At 40.8% G+C, this 26,449-nt stretch overlaps 1 protein-coding gene across 1 annotated transcript in view; it reads right to left on the reverse strand.

The window, feature by feature from the left end:
- Positions 1-26,449, reverse strand: part of CADPS (calcium dependent secretion activator) — a 480,748-nt gene that overhangs the window by 66,484 nt on the left and 387,815 nt on the right. Inside the window, exons 25-29 of the mRNA XM_052657031.1 lie at positions 25,942-26,083; positions 18,078-18,224; positions 14,556-14,711; positions 10,478-10,625; positions 541-615 (exon numbers count right to left, since the gene is read on the reverse strand). Coding sequence (XP_052512991.1) covers positions 541-615; positions 10,478-10,625; positions 14,556-14,711; positions 18,078-18,224; positions 25,942-26,083 — 668 coding nt within the window. The remainder of the gene's footprint in view (positions 1-540; positions 616-10,477; positions 10,626-14,555; positions 14,712-18,077; positions 18,225-25,941; positions 26,084-26,449) is intronic.

Below are 26,449 nucleotides of genomic sequence, written 5' to 3' on the forward strand. Positions count from 1 at the left end.
TTAATCCAATCTATTTTTATTTGTATTTTATCAGTAATTTTGGGGAAACAGAAGTTTAGTACTGGCAAATATAAATGTCTTCCCATTCAGCATTACTTAGTTAAAATTCTATAATTCATGAGGGTGACTGAAATAGCTTTATCTGACTTTTATGTTTTATTATGACTCTCACTGCATGTGAAACGAGGGGAAAGGGGGTTTTCATGATGGCAGAATTCCTTATTACCATTTAACTTTCTGTTTTTAAAAAGCTAACTTTGTCAGGGCTGAAAAACAAAACAAATATTTCCCGCATAACCTACTGCAACATTGGGGGACAAATTTTTATTAGGGTAACATATGCCACTTGATCAATTCATCTTCACCGGGCTCACAATCATCAGAAAATCCTTCAGAGCTGCAGCTGGGGGACATACTATCTTGTTTCCTGAGAAATACAAGCACCCAGCGCAACTTTTTAACGTGTTACATTTTAATGGAAACGCAGACATAACAAAGCAATATTCACAATGAAACATTTCACCTGAAGCTGAAGGTTACCTTTGCAACCAAGAGTGTTATCATTTCTTTAACAGTTTCTTCAATTAGTTCGTCTATTTTTGAATGGTATTGATGCTAAAGAACACAGAAAGACAAACATTAGCATGTTTGGGAGGTGCTGGCACTGCATCCATCAGTAATTTTTAGACAACACAATTTATAAATAAAATGTGGCCGGCAGACCTATTTTATTTCCATAGTCCCAGAAGCAGCTGTAAGATTCTGACTCCATGTCTTTGAAGAAGAAAGATCAGAAGCTCTTAAAAAAAAATAAAAATGACCAGACACATCGTTCCTTACCCAAAGCTTTTGCTGGCTTTGATATGTGTAGACACACACATTTACAAATAGGATGCAGGGGTGGCTTAACAAATGGTCTGGCAGTGTGTTGATCTGGGTCTTATAAAGCAAGACACCGCACTGATTTAATATAGAGGATGAAAATTATCTTTAGGAAACTGCTGGGTGATGTTACTTTGGGAATCACAAACTCCAAAGGGAATGTGACCAAGACTGACTGATTTTGCACAAACTGTTCTCAAGTTATCAGATCCTTTGGGTTACCGCCTGAGAGCCGCCCAGTTATAACTCCATGGGTTGACTCAGTCTAAAGGCAAAGCATCTCTCTAGGAACTCCTGTGGCAGTTACTCAGTTTCTTCATTTGTGGAGAAGCAGACCCAGGTTTATAGGTTCTCCTGAGACTGCTAAGCTTTTCAATTTATCGTACTGCCACTGTCAATTAAAACTTAAACAGTAATGCAAAAACAAATCTCCACACTAACAAAAATCTGCTGTAAATGCCAGGGAAAAAGGAAAAGCGATTTCAACAGAAGATACTGCATGCCAGCTCCTTGACATTTATTAGATCATTCTAGTATCCATTTGAATTATTCCATATTTCCTTAATAAAAAATAACAAAGCAAAACATTGCTAATTGGAAAGGAAAATGCACTTACCCACTCTTTAGCAAACTTTCAGAAGGATGATTAATTAGGAACAGAAAAGAAAAGAAACAGTGCAAATAAAAATTAGGACAAAAGGACACATGAGAAAAATAAAAATTAAACAAAGCATCCAAAAAGTTATGAAAACATACATAAATAATAAGCCATAGAAGTGTGGTTTGATATTCTGATAACTGGCAATTAGGAGCAAAGGGATGTGAATTAGGTAAATTCACTTAAAGTCATAGGTGAATTCTGATTGTAATTGGAAGACTGAGATAAAGTCCCAGTGCAGAGTTGGTAAGTCATGATGTCTAAGAAAACATGGCTCAGTTTCCTCGTCTGCAAAACAAACAGGTAATACTACTACCACCCAGGACCAATGATAAGGGAGGGAAACTAGTAGGGAATGAGGCAAACTCTGTATGAAGACATTTAGCATTATTAATATGATGATAAAACCACGGCTAAGTCCTTTCCTGCCAGTCCTGCTCTCAAGCTCAAAAATCTACTTTGAAGATCATACTGAGGGTCTAGACGTGAAACCATTTTGTCAACTATAGCTGCAATTCAAATATTTGTTCAAGGTCATAAAGGAGAAGACAAAGCAAGGGAGCGATCACCATCAGTCATCTCATTTTAGTTTCTTTTAATTTATTGAAGGATAATTGCTTTATCATTTTAGTTTTTCATTTTAGTTGATTAGAGGAAAATAAGGACATGAATGGTCCATGTTGGCTCTACCGGTAGCTTCATGAAAGTGGCATAAACCTTCAGGTAAATGGAAAAACTATTTGCAGGATTCTGTGTTAGATGCACAAAGAAAGATGTCAGAGCAAAAGAATTTCAGGAGTATTGACGAAGCTCCAAATTCATTTTTAGGTCTTGAGATAAGATCCAGAATCACATGCTTACTTTCCCTCCCCATGTGACTGCCTCACTCTGCTAGATTTTCTTTAGAATTACTATCAATGATTCACTTTTATTCAATTAATTATGAGGTTTAACTCAGGAAAGCTAGCTGCAGGCAAAATAATATAATGTGAAATATTAAATGAGGGGCTTCTAACCAAGCAAAGAACATCACTGAGAACAGGAACTCTCTCTTGAAACACTTGGCTGAAATGGCAAACAAAGCCAACAGCAATCACTCTCCACACTCTAAGAAAGATTCAGGCTTGGGCTTTCCTGGTGCTCCAGTGGTTAACAATCTCCCTGCCAATCCAGGGGACCAGGGTTTGATCCCTGGTCCAGAAGGACCCCAAATGTCTGTGGAGCCTGCGAGCTCCAACTACTCAGCCTGCACACCTAGAGCCTGTGCTGTGTAACAAGAGAAGCCACTGCAAAGAGAAGTCTGCTCATTGCAACTAGAGAGACAGTAGCCTCCGCCTGTTGCAACTAGAGAAAGTCCCTGCATGGCAACAAAGACACAGGGCAATCAAATATAAATAAATAATTCTTTTTTTAAAGGGAGATTCAGGCTCTTGATTGGAAGACTAAAAATGTTATTTTGGCTTCAGAAGTGAGAGAACCTCAAACCTTTTCATTCTCTAAGGTATCCAAGCTAAAGTTTATGGAGACATGGGAGCCTCTTCCTACCTTCAGTATTTCCATGCGGAACACAGTCCTGAGGCATTCTCCAGGGACAATCACTGTCACTCCCTTTCTCTCTTGGTGAATATTGGGATCTCCACGCTTCTACACCTTTCTTTTTTTCCTACTTATAAAAAAAGGCATCTGCCATGATTATTCTGCTTCTGACTTCCACAGGAAAAACTTGAGCATGTTCATCTCTGCCAGTCTATTTCCTCCTCTCCTCAGTGGGGCTAGAATTAAACCTCTTGTGAAAGTAGGTTGACCAAACAAAGTCATGAAACGATGCTCGGAAACATGATTTAGAAACCCAGAACTGCTATCTGGCAGAATCACTACTACAGTTACTAATTGATTACTACAATGTTTACATGTGTGTATACCTTCTCTCTGCTGTGCTGTGCTCAGTTGCTCATGTCTGGCTCTTTCTGTCCTTACGGACTGTAGCCCGTCAGGCTCCTGTGTCCATGGGATTGTCCAGGCAAGAATACTGCAGTGGGTTGCCATTTCCTCCTCCAGGGGATCTTCCTGACCCAGGGATCAAACCTGTGTCTCCTGTACTGACAGGTGGATTCTTTACTGTTGAACCACCAGGGAAGCTCTTATATGTAAACTATAATCTGAATTAAATAAAACCTACTTTGGGAAATGTTGTAGGGCAGGGTAGTTATCTACTCTGTTAATCACGTAGCAAAGGGTTACGTATCAAGCAGCCCCCCATTGCTAGTCAAGTAATTACAAAAACCATGAATTCCTTTCACCGGATTCTTCTGAGACTTATTTGACTGACTTGCTTTTCGGGAGAAATAGTGACCAAGGAATGTGCCTTCACTCTGTTCTCTCAGGAGACAAATTGCTCCCTGCAGATGAGAAGCTCCATGAAGGCATATAAATACTATTGCGGAATCTTTTAATTACCATCCTATCTAGATAGTATTTCCTTGGTGGCTCAGATGGTAAAGAATCTGCCTGCAATGCAGGAGACCCAGCTTCAGTCCCTGGGTGGGGAAGGTCCCCTGGAGAAGGGAATGGCTACTGACTACAGCATTCTTGCCTGGAGAATCCCAGTGGACAGAGGAGTCTGGAGGGCTACAGTCCATGGCGTTGCAAACAGCTGGATACGACTGAGTGACCAACACTAGATAATACTAGATTATCTTGTCACAAAATTTCTTGCAGTCAAAGGAACTATCCAATTCTGCCTGTAACCTCAGTCAGTTCAGTTCAGTCGCTCAGCCATGTCCAACTCTTTGTGACCCCATGGACTGCAGCACGCCAGGCTTCCCTGTCCATCACCAACTCCCGGAGCCTACTCAAACTCATGTCCATCGAGTCGGTGATGCCATCCAACCATCTCATCCTCTGTTGTCCCCTTCTCCTCCTGCCTTCAATCTTTCCCAGCATCAGGGTCTTTTCAAATGAGTCAGTTCTTCGTATCAGATGGCCAAAGTATTGGGAGTTTTAGCTTCAGCATCAGTCCTTCCAATGAGAATTCAGGACTGATTTCCTTTAGGATGGCCTGGTTGGATCTCCTTGCAGTCCATAGGACTCTCAAGAGTCTTCTCCAACACCACAGTTCAAAAGCATCAATTCTTCGGCACTCAGCTTTCTTTATAGTCCAACTCTCACATCCATACATGACCACTGGAAAAACCATAGCTTTGACTAGATGGACCTTTGTTGGCAAAGTAATGTCTCTGCTTTTTAATATGCTGTCTAGGTTGGTCCCAGCTTTTCTTCCAAGCAGCAAGCATCTTTTAATTTCATGGCTGCAGTCACCATCTGCAGTGATTTTGGAGCCCCTCAAAATAAAGTCTCTCAATATTTCCATTGTTTCCCCATCTATTTGCCATGAAGTGGTGAGACCAGATGCCATGATCTTAGTTTTCTGAATGTTGAGTTTTAAGCCAACTGTTTCACTCTCCACTTTCACTTTCTTTTTTTTTTTTTTTTTTTTGAGTCTGGAGATTGGGTTCTTTTATTTTTTTTTTTTTATTATTATTTTTTTTTTTAATTTTAAAATCTTTAATTCTTACACTTTCACTTTCATCAAGAGGCTCTTTAGTTTGTCTTTGTTTTCTGCCATAAGGGTGTTGTCATCTGCATATCTGAGGTTATTGATATTTTTCCCAGCAATCTTGATTCCAGTCTGCAACCTAATATGGTACAAAAGGGGATCCTGCCTACTTTGGCATTTTTCAGTCCTCTCTGTTGGTTTTCTTAGGTTGGTTTGACCCAAAGGGCTTCCCTGGTGGCTCAGCTGATAAAGAACCTGCCTGCAATGTGAGAGACCTAGGTTAGATCCCTGGGTTGGGAATATCCCCTGGAGAAGGGAACAGCTACCCACTCCAGTATTCTGGCCTGAAGAATTCTATGGACTGTATAGACCATGGGGTCGCAAAGAGTCAGAGATGACTGAGCCACTTTCACAATAATCATAACAATATTTCTAAGGTATATTCTAGGGCACTAGGTTGTGATGACAGCAAGGGACCCACTGATCTTCATTGGCATGGAAAGTTTGGAGAGTTTACTTTTGCTTCTGATGAGCTAAGTTGCAACGAATTCACAATCACTTTGTGAAAATTATTCCACTTGACTTCCTGTGCTGCACATTTTGCCTTGTCATGGAACAGATTGTGTGTACGTTGTCTTTCTGTTAAGACCATCTGACCTTGGAAATGAGACGAAAACACACTAGACCAAGTGAGAAACTATTTAATACACAATTTCCTCTCTATTGGGGCTTGACAAATTTTAATGAAAAAATAAATATTTAAGATGGAAAAGTATGGTTAACAAATGTTTCAACAGCTGCCTTTAAATGAGACTTTATCCCAGTGATGAAATTCAGGAAGTGATCTTAAAATTGGAAAACACTGTATCACCTGGTTGATATCTAGTCCAAAATACCTTAAGGGAGTTGGAATTTAGGTAGAAACAGGTATAAGTAACTAGATATATAATATGAGTTTACTATCAAAATATTCACAAAATGAAAAGAGAGTGAAGTCTCTCAGTTGTTTTTAACTCTTTGCGAGCCCACTGACTGTAGCCTGCCAGGTTACTCCATCCATGGGATTTTCCAGGCCAGAATATTTGAGTGGGTTGCCATTCCCTTCTCCAGGGGATCTTCCTGACCCAGTCGAACCCAGGTCTCCTGCATTACAGGCAGATTCTTTAGTGTCTGAGCCACCAGGGAAGCCCCACAAAATGAAAGCTACATAAAAACATTGGACTTCTTTCCACCCAGTATTGTGATGTCTCCAGCCACCCTTGGCCAATCTCACTTTAACAATTGTTTTACTTTGGAGATGAATATCACCATTCTACAAAGTGAGAAAAATTGAGAGATCACTTGCATGAGACTTCCCAATAAAGTTCTGGCTAAGGTCATGGCTACAGAGCCAGATGTGTGAAGGAAGTACATATTTACAATGATGTCTGGTTTCATTCTCACTGTTCTCAGTCATTTGGCATTCTAAGATCAGAAGAGGCCTCGTTTCTCACTTAGGTGTTTCTGATACAGTTATATCAGGGACAAATGGCATAGAAGGTCACTCTAGCATGGCTTGGGAAAGTGACAGGCCTAGGGTAAGGATCACAGACTAGAATACAGTATTGGATGCGCTCTTAATAAAGATCATTTAGTTCAGTTGTCTGTGCAGTAGTTCTGGGAAACTGTGAAACATTTAAAAGTGTCAGTTATTGTTTTCATTAAAAAAAAAAAAGGAAATAAAGCATGTTGACTCATTTAGGGGTAAATACATGAAGTTTTTTCTACCACATAAACTAGAATAACGTCCAGAAAAAAGCAGTCACTGCTGTTTAGCCTTGAAAATGTTACTATTTGGGAATATCCAAGACAACTTTCTAATCTTACATACAGAAATTAGGAAGCTTTATCCCCAATTTTGGCAAGCTACATACCTCTCAGAGGTTGTGTGTTGCGTGCTCTATCTCTCATCTGACAAATGACAGCAAGATTATGAGTGTAAGTGACTTGCTCAACGTCATGTAGCTTGGTAGCTAATGTGTAGAATTCGTATGATTTAGTTACTAAAGCCATTGGACAATTTATTCAAGAAAACCAAGGCTTTGAGATTAAGCCAATGTCATACTACTCTAGCATGGAACAGATTAGTGGTAAAAATAAGAGACGGTCAACTGTGACAAAACAAACTGGTTATTTCTCATCCTATATCTCCAACCAGGGTCTACAGGTTGGCCTGACAAGGCCCTGAAATCGTACAGTGAAATTTATCAAAGTATGTTTTTTTTTTTTTCTCCTGGAAAATGGCTTCATCCACTTCATTAGATTCTTAGTAGGCTGCCTGACAACACCTCCCTCCACTCCTTCACCCTACCACCACTACCCTCTCAACTCCAGTTCAAAAAGAAAAGATCAGAGCGACTAGTTCTGTTTGAAAAGATGGTTCAGCCATCTGACCAGGTAGGCAGGAGCTCTATGATCAAGGCCATAGCTGAGTCAAACTGAAGAGGGACTGTAAAAGTTGCCAAGGATAAAGGAAAGCCAATCCTAGTGACACCACCCTTTCCTACCCTGAATGGTGCCATCCTTGTAAAACTCAGTTAAAATGGACATGCCAAGCAGCTATGAGGAGAAACAGATAAAATGGATTTAAACATTTTTCTATTTTAAACAATGTTACCAAGAAAGTAAAAAAATAAAAACCAACCCATAGCAGGTAAGAAAATACCTGTAAATCATATATATGATAATGGTCTGATATCCAAAAGATATAAAGAACTCTCATAATCAAACAACAGATAACAACCTAACTGTGAAAAGGAGCAAGAGATTTGAGCGAACAGACTTTTCTTTAAAGAAGACATACAAGTGGTCAATATGCTCATGAAAAGATGGCCAACATCACCACAAATCAAAACTATCACTAGAATGGTGATACCAAAAAAGATGGTTAAGAAGAAGTAGTATTGGCTAAGTTATGGAGAAATAGGATTTCTCGTACATTGCTGACAGGACTGTAAAATGGTGCAGCCACTTTGCACAACAGTTTGATTGTTCCTTACAAGGTAAACACAGAGTTACCGTAAGACCCGGCAATTTCACTCTTAGGTATATATCCAAGAGAAGTGAAACAGAGGTCCACATGAAAATGTGGACAGGAATGTTCGCAGAAGCATTACTCGTAGTAGCTAAAAAATAGAAGCAACTCAAATGTCTATCAACTGACGAAGGGATAAACGAAGTGTGGTATATTCATGTAACAGAATATTAGTCAGCTATAAAAAGGAAATATGAATACATGCAATAACAATGGGTGAATCTTGAGGACACTTTGCTATGTGAAAGAAACCAGATTTTCAAGGGTTACACATGAGATGCCACTGATATGAAAAGCTCAGAATAGGCAAATCCTTGGAGACTGTAAGTAGAGGGGTGGTTATCTAGTGTTGGGAAGGAGAGTTGAGGAATTCCTACTAATGGGTCTGAGTTTCTTTTCAGGGGGATGAAAATGTCCTACAACTGACTGTGGTGATGGCTGCACAATTTTGTGAATATACTAAAAATGACTGAATCGTACTCTTTAAAAGGCTGAATTTTATGGTATGTGAATTATACATCACAATATAAAAAAGCTCAAAGGGAGAAACATTTAGAAGGGATGGTACTTTGGAGTTTGAATTCAAAGGTATTTTAATGAACTTTAGATATCACTAAGAACAGGTTTTTAAAGTAGACTCTGTGAAGCCTATAAGATTGTTCAGAGTCCCCCAGAGAAGTGTTGGTGGGTAGGTGGCTGGTGGGCAGTGAAGAAGTGCAGAGGTGGAGTGGAATATGGTAGGTTGGACTCTGGGCCCCCTATTTCTTGAATTCCTGCCCCCTCCATTTCATCCAGAACAATTTTATTCATTCCATATGCCAGCCTTCTTGGTGAGGTCTGAAGAATCGACAGCTAACAACAGCCTTAATGAAACTATCCTTTTACAGATGAGGAGACTGAGGTTTGAAGAAGCTGAGTGACTTGATCAGCTCCAGTTTGCAGCACCGCCCGGGGAAAAGAACCAGGGTATGGATGCCCATCTAACCTAAGCCTTTCTCAGGAGGCTGGCTTGTCACACCTCAGCTGTTCTCCATAACTCTTTTTGGATACTAAGCCTCCAGACCAGTGGTTTTCACAATGGGGTCTCCAGACCAGCCAGCAGCATCAGCATCACTAGGAAATTTGTCAAAAATACAAATTCTTGGACCACACCTGAGACCTATCAGAAACTCGAGTGGGGTGAGACCCAACAATCTGGGTTTTAAAAAGCTCTCTGGATGAGTCTGATAGGCACTTAAACTGGATACCTACTGCTCCAGATAGTTCTCATGCAGTGAATAGAGCCAGCAAAGAGAACCACTGGCACCTTGCATTTGAGCGTAGTGCTCAGAACACAGCCCTCCGGGGCAAGGTACCCTACAAGAAAATCCATCAGGAGCAGCAGCTAACAGGGATGGCTGAGGAAGCTGACTTGGAGGGGAAAGAAGGTTAGAGACAGTCTTGCCAGGAAGAGAATACCACCAACCCACATTTAAAAATGGAAGGTGCTGAAAGAGAAAATAAATAACGAATAAGGAGCAAATATAATTTAGTAAAAATTCTGAGCATATAAGGCTGGTATCGAAAGATCTGATTTAGGAGCAATTTATGCCAATTGGCAACAACATGAGAGTTGCCAGAAATGTTTCTGAATTAATTCTAAATTGGTATATGAATATCTAGCTGGCTTAAGGCCATCAGAGAAAAATGATCATGATAGTCTTTAATCAAGCCCAAGTTGCTGTTTCTTTCTCCTTTACATTTTAAATACCACTTTGGGATTTGAAACTTAGCAAAGGACTAAACTTTTGGTCAGGGAAGATTCACAATCCACTCAGTCTAAGGGAAATGAAAAGCCTGGGATTTCTTGGAAGTTCAAAGCCTGCTGGCTGGGGACTGGGTGGCAGGGTGAGCTAATGCTATACATCCTTCAGGCTGTGTGATGCTAAGAAGAGCTCTCTCCTGCTGCCCAGATGCTCAGGTAATGATATGCATTTCCCATGTGAAAATGACTTGCATTCTGTCAAACACACCTGCTGGAGATGCCAGCCCAACAAATAAGGTCATCAAGCTTGATCTGACTGAAAGGAACTTTATGGCCACCCCAAGCCCAGACGAGAATCACTTCCAAGTGACTGGCATAGTCATCAGCACATGCCTTAGAAATTTACTTAACGAACAGACAGCAAACATTCATCTGTGGCTTGATCCACGTTAGAGTGTATTTCTGAAACTAGCAGGCTAGAGTAGATGGAAGGAATTTGTGAAGTTTTCTTCTACATGATCAATGGAGGAGGGGATGAAATCTGTATCTTTTTTTTTTTTTTACCTCTTGGCCCATTTCCATGCTGCAAAGTTTTGTTGATTGAGCTTTGGCATCAACCATAACATTAAACATGGTGCATATTGACTGTGGGACTCGGAAATCTGTTGATCGACTGGTTTTTTGCAGCTTAACTTCAAATGCAATCCTGGTTCTATTAAAACAAAGTAGGAAAAGACCAATTCAGCATTCAGATGGCAGCAGGTGGAGGAGACATTTTCTGAGAGGTCAGTGAAAAAGAAAATTGAAGGCTGTAATCAGTTTCAATCGACAATGACTTCACATGTGTTCTTTTAAAAATGACTTTCCCAGCTAAGGAAGCCTATTCACAGAGACAGCCACGTAAACCCTTCCTTTCTCCACAGCACATGGAACACCTGTAGCTCAGTGTATTTCTGTCTATAGTTTACATGCTATGGAGAACCCTAATTGCAGAAGAATGAATGAATGAACAAAAACTCAATTACAGCATTATAGCATATATAAGTTCGCTCACATTTGCACCTGACTATGTTGAAATACTTCATTAAAAAACAACAACCCCCACCCCCTAAAGCAGTTTCTAATGTTAAAAAATCTCATGGTGGGAAATATCTTAAATGACGTTATTTTTTCCCCCTTTCTGGTCGTGAAAGAGAGAGACATAAAAAAAAATTCAACAAGTTTATTATATTGCTCTAAAGACTAAAAATATAGGATGGTTACCTTTGGGGAGGAGACTGAAATTAGGAGGAGTGGTCCTGGAGAGTGCTTCTACTATTTTTTTTTTTTTTTTTTTGGCTGTTTCTGGGGTTTTGCAATGTTAAAGTATTGCTTTGCAATAAGATTATATTATTTTTACAAGTAAAAGCATCATAATATACTTACCATTTTAAGAAGTATACAACGGTGGAAACTTAAAGTGACTTGATTTTGACATAGGTCAAATTATGATCCCATCAATGTGCTAACTGCTCACAGGAAAAACCTAGTCTGACATGAGCAGGTGGTAATACAGGGCGGAGATGTAATCCTTGGTATCAGCATTGTAAAGGGGGCCAGTTAAGATTTTAAGAGGTTTCAGAGAAGTGGGTCAATGTCATGACATGTCTCTAAAAAAAAAGCACCTGGATAGTAAGTGGCTTTAATGATGCTCCTTCTGTCTGGTGCATCTTTTGAGCATGGTTCACGGTCAGGTTCTGGAGATCACGCAGCCACCAGGAGAGCACTACTTTAAGAGGTATTTGTAGCAGTTTTCTAACAGTGCATAGGGAGGACCACACAGCTAGTTAGCTCAGGAAAGGATGCCAGCTTGCTAACACACCCTGGGTGCATGCAGGGAAGCCAAGTATAATTTCTAAGGTTGGAAGCCCAGTTCTTAAGAAAAAAAAAAAAGAACTAAAAGGAAAAAAAAACCCTTAAAACACTCCTATATATTATATGATCACGTTAAAGATAAATGTATCTTGGCTCCCAAAGACTTGGTGCACTGAAGAAGCTTTCTAATCATGATGATCATTTTAAGCTACGTTGAAAATACATTGCTTTCTGGTTTTGTGAAAAGGGGGCCTGATGCGGACTGACTTGGACAGGTCTCTGCGCTGATCTTCTGAGGTTTGTGTGCCAGTTCCGGCCCCAATTTGAGAAATGGAAATGCTAAATCACTCCCTTACAATGAAGTAATCGTCTTCTGTTTTCACAGGAGAGCTGTTCATAGCCCTTGGAGTGTGTGGCTGTGAAAAAAGGAAGCTGAATGCAAAATTAATATGACTGAGAGGGCTCCATGGGATGGAAAAGCCAAGGTCAGTTACTACACTGCCTCTCAGAGGGTGGTTAGGGTGCCTTATTTTGTGTGGATCTCACACAAAGGAGACCAGAAGCTCCGTCAAATGTATGATTTCGACTGCTGAGAAACTTTGAAATGAATGCCTGATTGACTTTCAGGCACTGCACATTTACACCTATGTAGTAATGTTCTTGTCCTTCTAGAACAAGATCCTTTTATTCTTTCCCAAAGAGGAAAGCTAACGTTCTAGGCTCTACTCATGTACATTCTATGTCTTACAACATCCAAGGACTTCTTCAATTTTTAACTGCTGAATCTGGGGGTCTAGGGGTGGCATTTGCCGCTATGCTTGCTCTGATCCGCTTTTGTTGGGGCCTCAATTGAAAGGGACATCGGGAAATTTATGTGTCCATGTGAAGCTGACCAACTTCTGTTCACAAAAGGTTACCTAACAGCTGCTATGTGTCAGGCATGAGGAGGGGACCTGAGGAAGGTTAGGAGCTCAGAATGAACAAGATACACTTCCTGCTTTTCAGTAGCCCACAGTCTTGGTGGTGGATGAACCATAAAGACGTGTGTTAAGCGGAATTCCCTGGCAGTCCAGTGGTTAGGACTCCGAACTTTCACAGCAGAGGGCGTGGCAGGTTCAATCCCTGGTTGGGGAACTAAGATCCCGCTAGCCAAGCCATGTGGTGAGGGAGGAAATAGAGTCACTATCTACCTTTTACATCCCTGTGTCTTCCCTTTTCCTTACAACATCTCCCTATTTCTTACTCCATACTCAGAAGTCTGGCTTCTCAGAAAAGGGCAAACAGCTCTTTGTGTACAATTGTGTGCAGAGACCAGAAGCTAGTAAGGCTTCCTTCTAGTGCACTGCAGCCAGTGTGTAGCTAGAACTGTGCATGTAGATGTAGATCAAAGGAGAGCTTTTCAGCATAGGGAGACTGCCCTGCAAGGATTTTTTGGTGGGTGGTATGGCTTTAGGGAAAGATTTGCTTTTCCTAAAAATGACCATGTAGGAAGTGGGCGAAATCAAAACCCTAAGGAAAGATTTTGACCACTGGTTTGAGAAATAGGCTTGTCTTTGGTTCTACGATTGGGAAGAAAAGAGTAAAACACAAAACCTGAGTCCCTAGGACTTTAAGCTCTTAGAAGCGCCATCAGACAGACACCTGCCCAGAGTCCTTGGTGCACAGAGTCCCTTTCCCAATTCCTGCTGTGATGCTCCCCAACTTGGGATTGTGCTGTTCTTTTGCCTTTTCGGCCTCCAGTTCTGATGCTATTCCTTCTCGTCTCTTCTTGCAAGATACAAGATACCAGATTCAGATCACTCTCAGCCAAACCCAGCCCCCATCACACACAACTGATCCATCAACTCAACTACAGAACATCTGGCGATCCAGAGGAGTCTGTCGTGTCTGGGAGACTGGGGGGTTTTGTGAGCGAGGAAAGATAATGAAACAGTTATGGACTGGAAAAGGAACTTGGATGTGTGTCTGGAGATAGACAGGGTGATGATAATGATGTCAAACCAGACAAATCTCTCTCTCTCTGATATTCAGATATAGACACTCCATGAGGGAAGGGATGTCATCTCCCACCCTTCTTGGCGTGCCAAGAACTCAGCACTGGGCCTGGCAGACAGGAGAAGCCCAAACAGTTTTTGTTTCCGGTCCTCATTTTCTTATTTCTCTGGAAAGTCTACCTGGAAAGGACAAATGCAGCATCCCCACCTCAATCCCACATGCCATGGTGACAAAATGGGCAATGTGTAGGAAACCAGAATGCACAATTAATGTCTCATGCCCCTTTGTTGCTATCTAGTCAGATTTTGGGCAAGATAACTCATGGTCAGCACGTGGTATGTGCTCACAAAACGAACGGTGCTGTGGAGGTCTTGTCCGACATCACTGGAGAGTCAAGAGGAGCCTGCTCCCTGTGCTTAAAATAGTGGATTAGTAGGTTCTCCTCTTTCTTTCCAGCCAGCTACCCACCCATACATTTAACAAATACATATTAACTAAACATTTTGCGCCACTTATGGGTATTAAGGATACAGAGACAAGAAGGACCCTTTCCTCACAGACCTGAATGAAAACACGGGCACCCTTAGTTTGTGCCCCCTTTTGTTGGGTTTGGCAAGATGTGGTAAGGTGAACAGAAGCTGTAGTGTGGTCACCACTCCAGCTGACTATGACAAGCAGTCACCTTCTCCCAGACACTCCAAATGACGGCTGACTCAGAGCAGCCACCCAGCCCTTCCTGAGTCAGTGCACAGCAGGGAAGGTGTGCAGAACCTGTCTAGCCACCTGTGCTCACCTTTTGACACAAGATTCAATCATGTCACTTGCCATCAGCTTCAGCCGTTGTTCCAGGTGCTTTCCAAACTCTTCTTCGGGCCAGTGCAAGTCCCGAATGAAGGTCTGCAGGGCATCGAGTTTCCAGAATAGATCTTCTGAAGTGCCTGATCCATTACTGGCAGGATAAAAATGAGAAAATAAGACTCACCCACTGGCCAAGGGTTCTGCAAAAGCTGACACAGAACAAGGGCGGGGGGGACTAGAAGGCTTAAGGCAAACAGTGGTTTCCACATACAAAACGACGAGTGTTGGCGGTGGAGGTGGGGGCAGTCTCCACTGGCAGATTAGAGTTTTACCATACATGACTTAGCAGGCTTTGTTCGGCCAATTATTCCAGACCAGTGAGAAGTCTGAGGACGTGTTGCCCCATCACTCGAACAATGTATGGTAAAAATCAGCCTTCTTTTAATAACCACATTAACACATGTGATGATTCAGATGAAGGCCACGAACCAGGGGGAGACCAGTAGGTCTCAACGGATAATAACTACATGGCAACATGCAGTTATTAGAATTCAGGGTTTCATGCATTTCCCCAGCTCCCCTCCAGAGAGGAGGCCTCTTGGAGACTGCACAAGACTTTCAGTTGTAAAAGGACAGTGCTAACAAAGTGGTGAGCGAGGACCCACTTTCTCCCTTGAAGAGCTGGAAAGAAATTAGGGTGACTCAAACCAAGCCGAGTACACCTGGATGCCTTGAATCCGAGATTCTTGCTCAGTCTGGTTATTATTCCAATTTTCATAGACCAGCCCATTGCATGACAGCCCCAGGACAGGGTGGGTTGTTGGGGGGAGGTGAGTGGACAAGGAATATTTGCAAAGCTTTAGGGCACAAAACCCGAGCTCCTGTACTGTTGCACCATCTTACCCAGTCCTCTGTACAGATGGAGAAACTGGTCTCGATTCCTTTCTGTACAATGACGTTTAAGAAACATCTACCTGGGGCAGCGACGGAAAGCCTGTGTACGGAAACTGCTCCACCTCCCACCCTCTCAACCTTCTCTGGCTGGCTTCCTCTTTTAAAACAATTCCATTGGGAGCTCTAAGGGGTGGCCACCCCCCACCCCCTTCCTCGCATACCACTAATGCTAACACAGCAATTTATAAAATGTCCAACATACCATGCATTACCACTTGTTCTGACATCGTCTATAGAAACAGATGAGAGTGGGTGTTTCTATTGTGACAGATGCCAGCTGCATTGAATTAATGCTTCAGAGAGAGAAATATAGCTAGTGCATAAGTGCATACACAGCTACTGCGGGGGGCGGGGCGGGGTCGGGGGGCAGACTCCCAACATGCCGGGAGGGAGCCCACGGCCTGCACCAACAGGATCACGTTTTCAAGGACAGACCAGTCTGAGGTCAGTACGTAGATGTATCTGACACGGAGGAGCAGGTAACATGGAAACACGTCCTTAAAATGAAAGGTGGCAAAGGAGGAAACTGAAATCATGAAAAGATATAGAATCAGGCATTTCCTGGTGGGTGACTGAGAATCTACATCTTCTTTCAAGATACTGTGGCAGGCACTGTTCAAAAGTGGGGGAATGCATCGTCAAAGTTTGGCCTTCCCCCTATCCTGTCCTAGGCTTGGGAAAAAGAAACCCCAACTTTGTCTAGTCTAAACCCCGTTTTGGAACTGCATGGTTGTATGTTTTAAATCATTAAGTACATATGAATGCAATAATTGGTATTTATTACAACAACATTTTGACACCCATCTGGTTTCAGAGTTTCAAAAAATTCTTCTAGGGTTTTTTTTCTTTTTTCTTTGAAGAGCTTATTATTAAGTTTTGACATGAGGAAAAGAATATTTTCTTTTTATTTTTAAGATAAACTGTTAATGTTAAGGCAATAGCACCAAGATTATTTTGATTGCTGAGCAGTTACCAAAATGTGTTCCCACTCATGCCTTAATTAATTGAACGGAGACCATTATCTGCTTTATTACAATGTCTTGATTCATATCTTTTCAAAAACATGTCACAGAGCATGCACAGAAAGAGGTACGGGAAGCTTTCAGATATTTATTTTTAAATTTTTAACAGATACTACCTAATCTAACTTTTCATATAGTCATCTTAGCATGAATATGATTTATGGGGTTTTTTTTAAGTTTTTTTTTTCCTCCCGTATACAAATTTTGGAGGTTTTAATTTGTCTTCAAAAGAAAATCAGACACATTGACCAGATGATTTCTTTGTGAACTTGTGAGCAAATATATGAGTTTTTAAAAAATGTTAGGTGGCTTTGGAGAAGCCAAGTAGAGCAATCATTCTAAAGTTCTGTTCTCTACCTGGATTACTGCAGAAATAAAAACATGGAGGGCCATCTTGATGAATGCGATTCTGAGATTTCAAAACATCACTGCCAGTTTCAGATCATTTTTTATTCCTTTGATAATAACACTTCCCTTTGAAAATATGCCAATTTATTCTTTCAAGAAAAAGCTGATCTGGCCTATAATTAGCTGTGGTCTAAGACAAGGATCAAAGGAGGGTGTAGGATCACTAAACCTTCTTTCACTTATTAAATCATGCATGTGGTTCTAATTTAATTTTCCTGAGGGAGGATTTTGGGGTGCTGGATCTTCTTCTTGCTTAGGAAAGAGGGAGAGAAGATTCATTTCCTAGGCTAGAAGAAATGACTTCTCAACCTCCACCCTTCAAACTGCTGGCTTTAAAGGGGTGACCTGACCTCCATGGAAAAAGCCGGTAAATTGCTGGCATTTGGATGAATACAGAGAAAGGCCCTCGCTACACTGAAACCACAGATGATATGCCCATCCCCAATTTAATGGCACTGAGTTCTCAGATTCAGAGATCTTCTTGCTACCTAGATCTCAATGCTCCAAATTGTATTATGACCTTGGAATGTACTTTACATAACATTTACATTACTAAGGCTTGATCCATTCAGAAATTTTTGTTTAGCCCAGAACATACTGTTACTATATTCGGCCATTTGCTGACACCAGAAATATGCTTTATGGTTTAAACATTATCTAGGAATTTTTTATTAAAAACAAACAAACAAAAAAACCAAACCAGCTTCTAGATAGGTGTGCTTTTCTCTCTGATTTGGATCAAGCCAGAAATGACTGGCCAGCCCAGCAAAGAGGTTTCCTGGACTATTTTTGGGTGATTAATTTCTAAAGTCATGTCATCTGGATTAGGAAAAAAACAACAACAAAAAAGCAAAACATGGGAAGAAGCCTTTTGCAAAGGAATTCAGGAAGTGAAACACAGTTCTCAAACATTCAGTGGGCGTTAAGACAAATTGTTAGTGCGGTATATATAGCCAACGTCTTACAAACACGCTGCATGCCAGAAATAAACAATATTGTCTCTGTATGATCAGCAAAATATGTCTAATTATCCATCTCCATCTCTGTTATATAGGATGTATAGAAATAAACAATACATATCCATGCCAAGATCACTTAAATTAAATGAGATCTAATGTGAACTGAATACACACTCAGCATCATATATAGCAGCCATCCATGACGGTGCCGAAAAAGTAGGCATTTGTGGGATGCCTAGAGGGATGTTAACTGGTAGATTTGGTACTTTGGGAAGGTTCACATTGGGTAGGTTCACATTGGGTAGATTACTGGTTAAACTCCTGTGGAAGAAACAGACAGAAAGAAAAAATACCATCACAGTGACAATGCAGATGTGGCAGAAGCACGCGACAGTTGTAAATAAACTGGCTAAGTCCACAGAAAGACAACAGTGAAAACTTAAGCGACACATTTCAGAAAGCAGCTTACGGATGGGAGCTGTGGTGTGGCTCAGTTGTTCAGAGAGAAATGATAAAAATTAATGGGAAAAAAATTAACCACAGAGAGACTGAAAAGTGTGGACACTCATGGACACCTATATACAATGATGTTACACATGTTATTTCAATGCCTGTGTGAGGGGCTTTCAGTTTCCAGAGCCACTGCTTGTGAGGGTCTGGACCTGTCTCAGACAAAAAACTTTAAGTTGATGGGATTCTTGGCATTGCTGTGGCGAGGGCTGTAGTGAAGTAGCTTGGACTGATAGAAAGGGTAGAATACTTGGATTTTTTCACTCTTGTTTATGAGTTATTTTTGATGGAGGCACATTTCTTAAGTCAGAGAGTAGATATAAGTTGGAGCAGGAAATTCACCCACTTGAACCCATACATAATGATAGTGGACAAAACCTGAATTCTTTCCAACCCCTACTTCTGAAGACAGTGTATGTGCAACGGGGCATCAGGGTTGATGGCAAAGATAAAGGAATTGCGTCAACAGGAATGATTAGGTTTATATAATTTTATAGAACACTTAAAGAGAATGGAGACCTCCCCTCCCAAACTAAGTCTAATTAATGTGAAGAAATGCTTACATTCAAAAAGGGGAAAAAAATCCCAAATTCAGCTCTTACAGTAAATTCTTTGACCACAAGAGGATTTAAAATGTGGTCTTCTGTTATAAGTGATTACTTCTGAAAGTGAGATAGAGACTGGAGGAAAGGATGACGGGGCCTTGTAAGGGGCTGGGGATATTCTGTTTCTTGATTTGTGTGACTGTCATTTGAATATTAATCAAGTTTTATATTTTCTGTAAAAAGTCAAAATTTAAGTTAAAAAGTAATAAACAGTTAAAAATTGTGACCTTGTATCAGGTTTTCTTTTTAAGCAAAGATTGATCAACTGAGGTAATGAAAGAGAGATGGATGGCTTTATGCGTAAAGAAAGGAAGTAAAACAAAACGAAAACTCCAAAGCGAATCAACCACATCTCTTTGGAGGGACTGTGTCATATACTGCTCAACCAGCTGGCATCGTGTGATTCTGTAGTGGCATTTCAAGGGTGTTCCATCCAGCCAAAGTCACTGGCACAGTGGAGCCCAGCCTAACTCTGCATCTGAGAGGAGCCTTCCTGTTTAAGTGGAGTTGACAGCATTTTGGCAAAGAAGTTGAGGTTTTCTTTTTGGATCTTGCAGAAGAAGAGCAAGTTTTGCCAAAGCAGCTCTGCCCCGGGCAAGCTGTATTTGACTAACACAGCTCTTGCAAGGGCAGGAGCTGCCTCTGGGCTTGCTGAGGGGGGCAAGTCTCCCGATAGGTTTGAAATTTTGGACCCCTGAGATAATCTGGACATCTGTCTCCCTCTAGAAATGAGCTGGCCTTTCATAATGGGAATAGAGCCCTGGATGGTAGATGGAGGAACCTAGGATGCAAAATTGCCAGCCTGGTATTCTCTTCCTTAAGGGAAACAGGTGTCTCAAAGGTTTGTCCTTAACACTTGACATTTGGGGAAAGACAATTACACTTCTCTGCTTGGGATGAAGGGGTGCTCTCGTGGGAATGATCAAGAGCTTAGCTAAAGCTATTAAGTAGAAGGAAAATGGAACTTTGACCTCCATGTTTCTGTGTTTAACTGGGGAATCTGCCTTTGAATTCAGTCCCTGGTGGTTCTCATTCTTAAACACTGCTATGCAATAAAACCGTTGGCGATTTCCACTGAGACATGTGCAAGCCTATATAAGCAAATGTGATCATTAAATGATACACACACTGAATATTGATCAAGGAATTAGAAGATCTTTTGAGATGGCAGCCTGGAAAGTTAAAATGTCAATTCTGAGCAAATTAAAAATAGCTAGGAATGAATAACATACAAATATATGCAACAGCAACTCAATTTAAACATATTAGTGGAGGGTGGGCACACAAATTAGAAGTGAGCTTTGTTTTAAACATGAAAAATTTTTAAATACTTAGATAATCAAAACATATTGTATTGGCAAAATATGACATTTGGCCAGACTGCTGTAATGGACTCATAGAAACATTCTCGTTCTGTGACATATCCCTGTGATCTAGTTTTAAAAGGCTGAAGAAACATGCTTGACATTTCTGATTTTAGCAAAATAACATAGTGTTATTTACTAATACTAATGTTATTGATAATTCATTTGGATATTAATCATCTAAGAGTCAATTTCAAGCATTATATGTGACTCATATATATGTTAAAGGGGGAATTTTCCTGTAGCACTAAGGTCTACAGGCTCCTGCAGTGGCTGATGGATATAACAAATTATTACTTTAGAGGGTTGTTTAGCAACTGCATAGAAACAAGACCAGCATACTTCTCTGTAAAAATCATAATTGGGTATCTCTGGATAGTGTAAGAAGTGTAGACTGCAATCATAACAACAGATACATGTTAAAATTTGCTATTGTAACAACATATACATGTTAAAAATTAAGACTCGTTCATTTTGGGGACTGCTGAATGAGTTTGGGGACCTTCTTCAGGGTAGCTCCCATTCATGTCAAAGGACTCATCCCTGGAGCACTAGATTAAAATACTCTTAGTTGCTCTCTCTCACGAAAGGATGAAAATTACAAATGTGTGAACATCTCATTATTTCTGTGGATGATAGAGTCATTCCTGACTTCTAGGATTAATTTTGGGGCTTTCTTGGTGGCTCAGGTGGTAAAGAATCTGTCTGCAATGCAGGAGGCCTGGGTTTGATTCCTGGGTCGAGAAGATCCCCTGGAAAAGGGCATGGCAACACACTCCAGTATTCTTGCCTGGGGAATTCCATGGACAGAGGAGCCTGGTGGGTTACAACCCATGGGGTCACAAAGAGTTGGACACAACTGAGTGACTAGCATACTTATTTCCTGGGCAGAGAGGGTATCATTGGGTCTTCTCTCAAAGTCTTCTGCTTTAGATTTCTGGATGGGGTTAGATTTAAGACACAGAAAGCCTTCCATTGTATGAACCCTTTGCTGCATGGATACACACAGCAAGACATACTATATACATAGTACATCTTGTCTTCTCTGTGTGCTCTAAACACTAAAACTTCTCTCCTGGTGTACCCTTAGGTCTAATCCCTACTTTGGTCCATGGGGCACTCTTTGGTATCTTTCTAGAGTTTAGAGGGGGTGTTTCTCAACTTTTTGTTTACTATCACTACCAGCCTTCCCCACAAAAGCCTTTTTTCGTGTGTGCATGTTGCTCAGACCCAACCAGATTGAAATGTCCATTCAGGGGAATGTATCTCTTGTTTTCAATTTATTTTCCCCATAGTTCTCCTGCGGTACTCTTAAAACAGTTTTCAGCCTGTAAGGGTTTCTGAATAAATATCAGCTAATCAATACATGGTTACTGAACACCTGCCCTAGGTCCTGTCTGAGGGGTTAGGGAGGCACTGCTGATTAAATGTGTATATGGAATGAATATGGAAAATCAGATTTTCTAGAATGTCTTGGATATTCAAAGTTTGATTTACAAAGGAGGACACTGAGGATCGAGAAGGTCATTGGATTTGCCCAAGGCCACTTAGCAAGTTATTAGCAGAGTTGAAGAGTTCTGCCTCTTAGTCTAAGATTTGTCTATTTCATACTAGGACACCTGCATATTGCTATGGTATCTTTGGTTTGACATTTTATTAAGATATTGACATCTTTAGTAATCTGGGAAAAGACATTATTTTAATACTTCTCACATGTCTATCTCAGGCAGAGAGAGAGAGAGTGCATTTTGAGAAACGAGAAACCCAGTTTTTCGAGTGTGCACATATCAGGAAGCAGTGTTTAGTTCTACAATTCAGAATCACCCTGACCTGAAAGGGGCAACTGTGAAGCGTGGATTCCTTGTGCTGGGAAGTGAGACTGGAGATGATCTGTCAGCGACAGAGTCGCACGGAGCTTTCTGCAAGCTTTAGATCAGATGCTTTCTAAGTTTTCTTCCACATAGGTCAGGATGACATGACTAGCAACAAACCAACTCTTAAAAGCTGGTAGAATGAGGTCCATCTGCATGGACCAGAAGCTCATACTCCAGGGCCACTGGAAGGGTTCTGAACAACCTGCCCAGCTGTGGGTGGCAGCCCTATGATGTGTCCTGATGGAAACCCCTGAGAGGGCCATGGGCTCCAGCCAGGCTTGCCCTCAAGAGGTTGACTGACTTCAGCTGTGGTGAGAAGCTACGGGATGACATTTTCCACCAAAGCCTGGAGATTCAAATCACAACCACTATCTGGTCTAATGGACATGGAGATGCAGCTCCTTTTCTCTTCCTGCAGAGATGGAAGTTCACCTTTCTAGAGAAAGGCAGCAACAAGGACCCAGTCATTTCATCCTTTCTATCAAATGACTTTAGTTGTATGAAAGCCAAATAATGATGCTTTCTTTTCTTTTACAGGACCATATTTTGAAGGAAGAAAATCTGAAGGATAAAGAATATTTATACTCCTTTCTTAGGAACTTTGTTACACTGGTAGCATTTCCTTGTCAGAGTTCTGTTTTGCTTTAACATTTTAAATATTTTGTTAATTCTTGAACAATGTGGGGCTTTAGAGGCACTGACTCCTATGCAGTTAAAAATTCACATATACGTTTATACTTAGCCCTTGTACCCATAGTTCCTCCTTACCCTCAGTTCCATATCTGTGGATTCAACCAATCTCTGAGTAGAACTGTCATATTTACTACCAGAAAAAAATCCCTGTATTAGTGGACCTGTGCCATTCAAACCCATGCTGTTCAAGAGTCAATTGTACCCGTTTTTCCTGAAGTAAGTTTTACAATGCATTTCTCTGTCATTTTATGTATAATCAGGCGCTATAGCAATGACTTTTGAAAAGTAGAAGAACAGAACTATTTGAGTATAAGAACTGTTTGAGAGAAAGGCTGTGGTGTTTGTTTCTGTGTGTGTGTGCGTGCGTGCTGCAGGATCACATGGCACAATTAGAGATGACTGAGCAAACTACCTAAGCCAGCTTCTTATTTTTGAGTACCCTGATGAAAACCATTCCAAAAAGCTCATTTTTCACTTGGGGGATAAAAAGGATCTAAAAGTCAGATAGAAGCTCATACTTTCTTTTTACATGGTAAGAAGTAGAGCGATTAATCATATAGGTGTGCTCTCAATTCTGTATTCCCTTTTATACCCTTTATATGTGCCAGCCATTCTGCAGATCTGTTCTGTGGTATCCACATTCTGTTTACAAATCAGCTAATAAAATGTAGGTGATTTCACACAATTTAAATTTAGCTTATGTACTAGCTGGCATTTTCCAATACCTCTACCTACTCTGAAAACCACGTACTATTTAGTATGAATTAAATAAACCACAGTCATATTCATGAGCCCACCCACAGCACAGTTTAGGAGAGAAAAAAGCTACTTAAGGGAAAAACACATCCCTATAAACTATTTTTAGGTTTTTAGTCACAAATGATCAACTCAATTTTCAGATCTTTAAATTACTGATCTGAGAGTTCATATTTTATTTATTTCTACCCCTTAAAAACACCCTGTGAGAACATTCCCAGACCAAGACTTCCAATTGTGAAAATAATTCTGAGTCTACTTTTACTTCTGACTGATCACGTATATGTTATGGTGCAGAAGGTTTCTGAAGAATTTAACAGGTTAAAAATGACTTCAGGGACATAATCACAGAGCTTCAGCACAGATTTCACGTAATGAGTAGAGACGTTTTTAAAAGTTAGTTTTACAGATGAGAAGACACTTATGGAGGTTCAAGGCCTCTGGCTAGTAACTGGAGAACAAGGCCCCTGCCTCTAGGGCCCTTTAAGAAACAGGAACATCCGGATGCCCATCATTTCCTCCCGTGTGTGCTGATGGTAGTAGCCTTCACCATTTAAACCCAAGTAAGTAAATGCTATTTCAAGACCACTGCTATTTTCAAAATGTGAGTATTACTCATTTTAACCTTTTCTTTTTTCACAACCATTCTGCACGGGACAACTGTCTTGATTCGAGTGAGCATTTAAAAAAATACACTCGTTCATGCTTTATCATCAAAGGTCCCGTTTGTATTCTCATGAGTTGAAAGTCAGCAGGGCTGTATTAAAAAAACTGTTGTAAACCTGAGAATTGTAAGCAAAAATTTATATATTTATATATATATGTATGTATTTTGGTACTTGCAAATGAAGAGCTACTGCCTATTAACCTGCTCAGTAGGGCAAGTCAAGAGACTTCTTATGTGGCTCAGATGTGGAAAGAGGGGGGTATGGGTTGAAAAACCTATTTTGCATTGATTCTTTTATGAGTCAGAATCTGATTCAGTGTAATATTAGAAGGGGAGTCTTGATTCAGAAAACTACTGAAAGACAGGGTGCAAGTAAAGGCTTCCAAGTTGAGAGAAGGCTCCTGAACATCTGTTCTGGCGTGCCTGACAGGGTGCGGTACACACCCCACTTCACTCCATGCTGGTTGCCACATCCCACAGACGTAAAGGACCAAAAGAACAAAATGGTTTTCTTACAGAAAAAAAAAGAGAATCTAACAGAGCAAAGCTCTTATCAGGCTTTACTGGAGCTTTTCTAAGCCTATCAGAAAATTCTCTCCCTCAAGAAGTTCTTCCCTTCTCCAGAAAAGGGGTGGGGGGAGGGTCTGAGACTGACCCTCTGGCAGCCTTGAGTGACAGCCCTTCTTCCTTGCTGGGGAATGGAGGTGGCACTGAATCTGCAACCCATTTCTAATAGGATCTATCTGCCAAGCAGCTATGGCAACTGTCAAAATCACAACCTATGGGATTTCCTGTGCTTGGTTCTATAGGATAGATATCCTGTTAGGAAAATAAGTAGTAATTCAGAAAGTTCTAGATTAAGCATGGGCAAAAAAGTTTCTGTATTACTGTACTCTCCGAGTTTTGAACTACTTCTCGGAGGCTACCCAGGAGACAAGGGTGTTGGGTAGATGAGGGGGGTATGCAGTGTTTCCTAAACATATCTGGCCACAAAGTCCTTTTCTTGAGGAGCATTTCAAAAGCCTAGGCCAAGAAATGACAAACTGGCTCACAGGCCAGCTTCCTGTTTTTGTAAATAAAGTTTTAGGGGAATACAACTATACTTGTGCATTTACTTATTGTCTGTTGCTGCTTTAGCACTACTGTAGAGTGGAGAGCTTATACAGATCATGTAGCTTAAAAAGCCAAAATATTTACTATCTGGTCTTTCATGAAAAAGTTTGCTGACTCCTTAGACTCCTGTGGAACCCACTTTGGGAAACGTCAATTCCTAGGGGTAAAACTACTAGAGTAAGACACACAGTACAAATATCACAGGCAGGTTTATATCCCATATTGCTTATCTATCTTGTGCAATAAAACGAAGATTTCATTTTATGAAACATTTCTCAACTTCTTCCCCGCTCCCCTCCTTGGACAAGGAGGGTATGAGCATGATAGTTGGGAGTAAGGTGTTTGCTCTCTGTCCATGTAAACAATGAACACCATAAGACACCATTAATCCATTTGTGTATGACTCTCCAGCCATTTGCACCCAAACTCCGATAGTATCAAAAGAGGTTTCCTTACTTGACTGGTTCCCATGACTCCCGCTCAAAGCCCCTGTGAATGGATTGTGCAATTGAGGACTCCATCAAATCCACATATCTAACCACAAGTGGGGCAAACAGGTCTTGCAGGTGTCTGTGAAATTTTCCATTGCACAAATTATCTAGAACAGATAAGCAAAAGCTCAGTAAGAATCCACAGTAGCTTTATCAGCATACAATGTTGACGTAGAGAGGACCGTTTTCTCTTTTACAAATACTGCTTCTTAAAAAGCCAAAAAGGAGAAGGAAGAGGACAAGGACGAGGAGAAGGAGGATGGGAAGAAGAAGGAGGAGAAGAAGCAAAGCAAATGGTATATGAATGGCATCATGCTTCAATCTGGGGGGAAGGATAATGAAATTCAAAAACCTTTTACTCATTTGTGTCACTCTCCAGAAAAGGGAAAAAAAGAATGCCCCCTTAAAGAACAACAAAAGCAAAAAGTGATACTTTTATTTTCCTTTAAGTTTTCTTTGTACCTGCTCCCTTT

This window comes from Budorcas taxicolor, chromosome 1 (genome assembly GCF_023091745.1).
Source record: "Budorcas taxicolor isolate Tak-1 chromosome 1, Takin1.1, whole genome shotgun sequence".
Classification (NCBI taxonomy): domain Eukaryota; kingdom Metazoa; phylum Chordata; class Mammalia; order Artiodactyla; family Bovidae; genus Budorcas; species Budorcas taxicolor.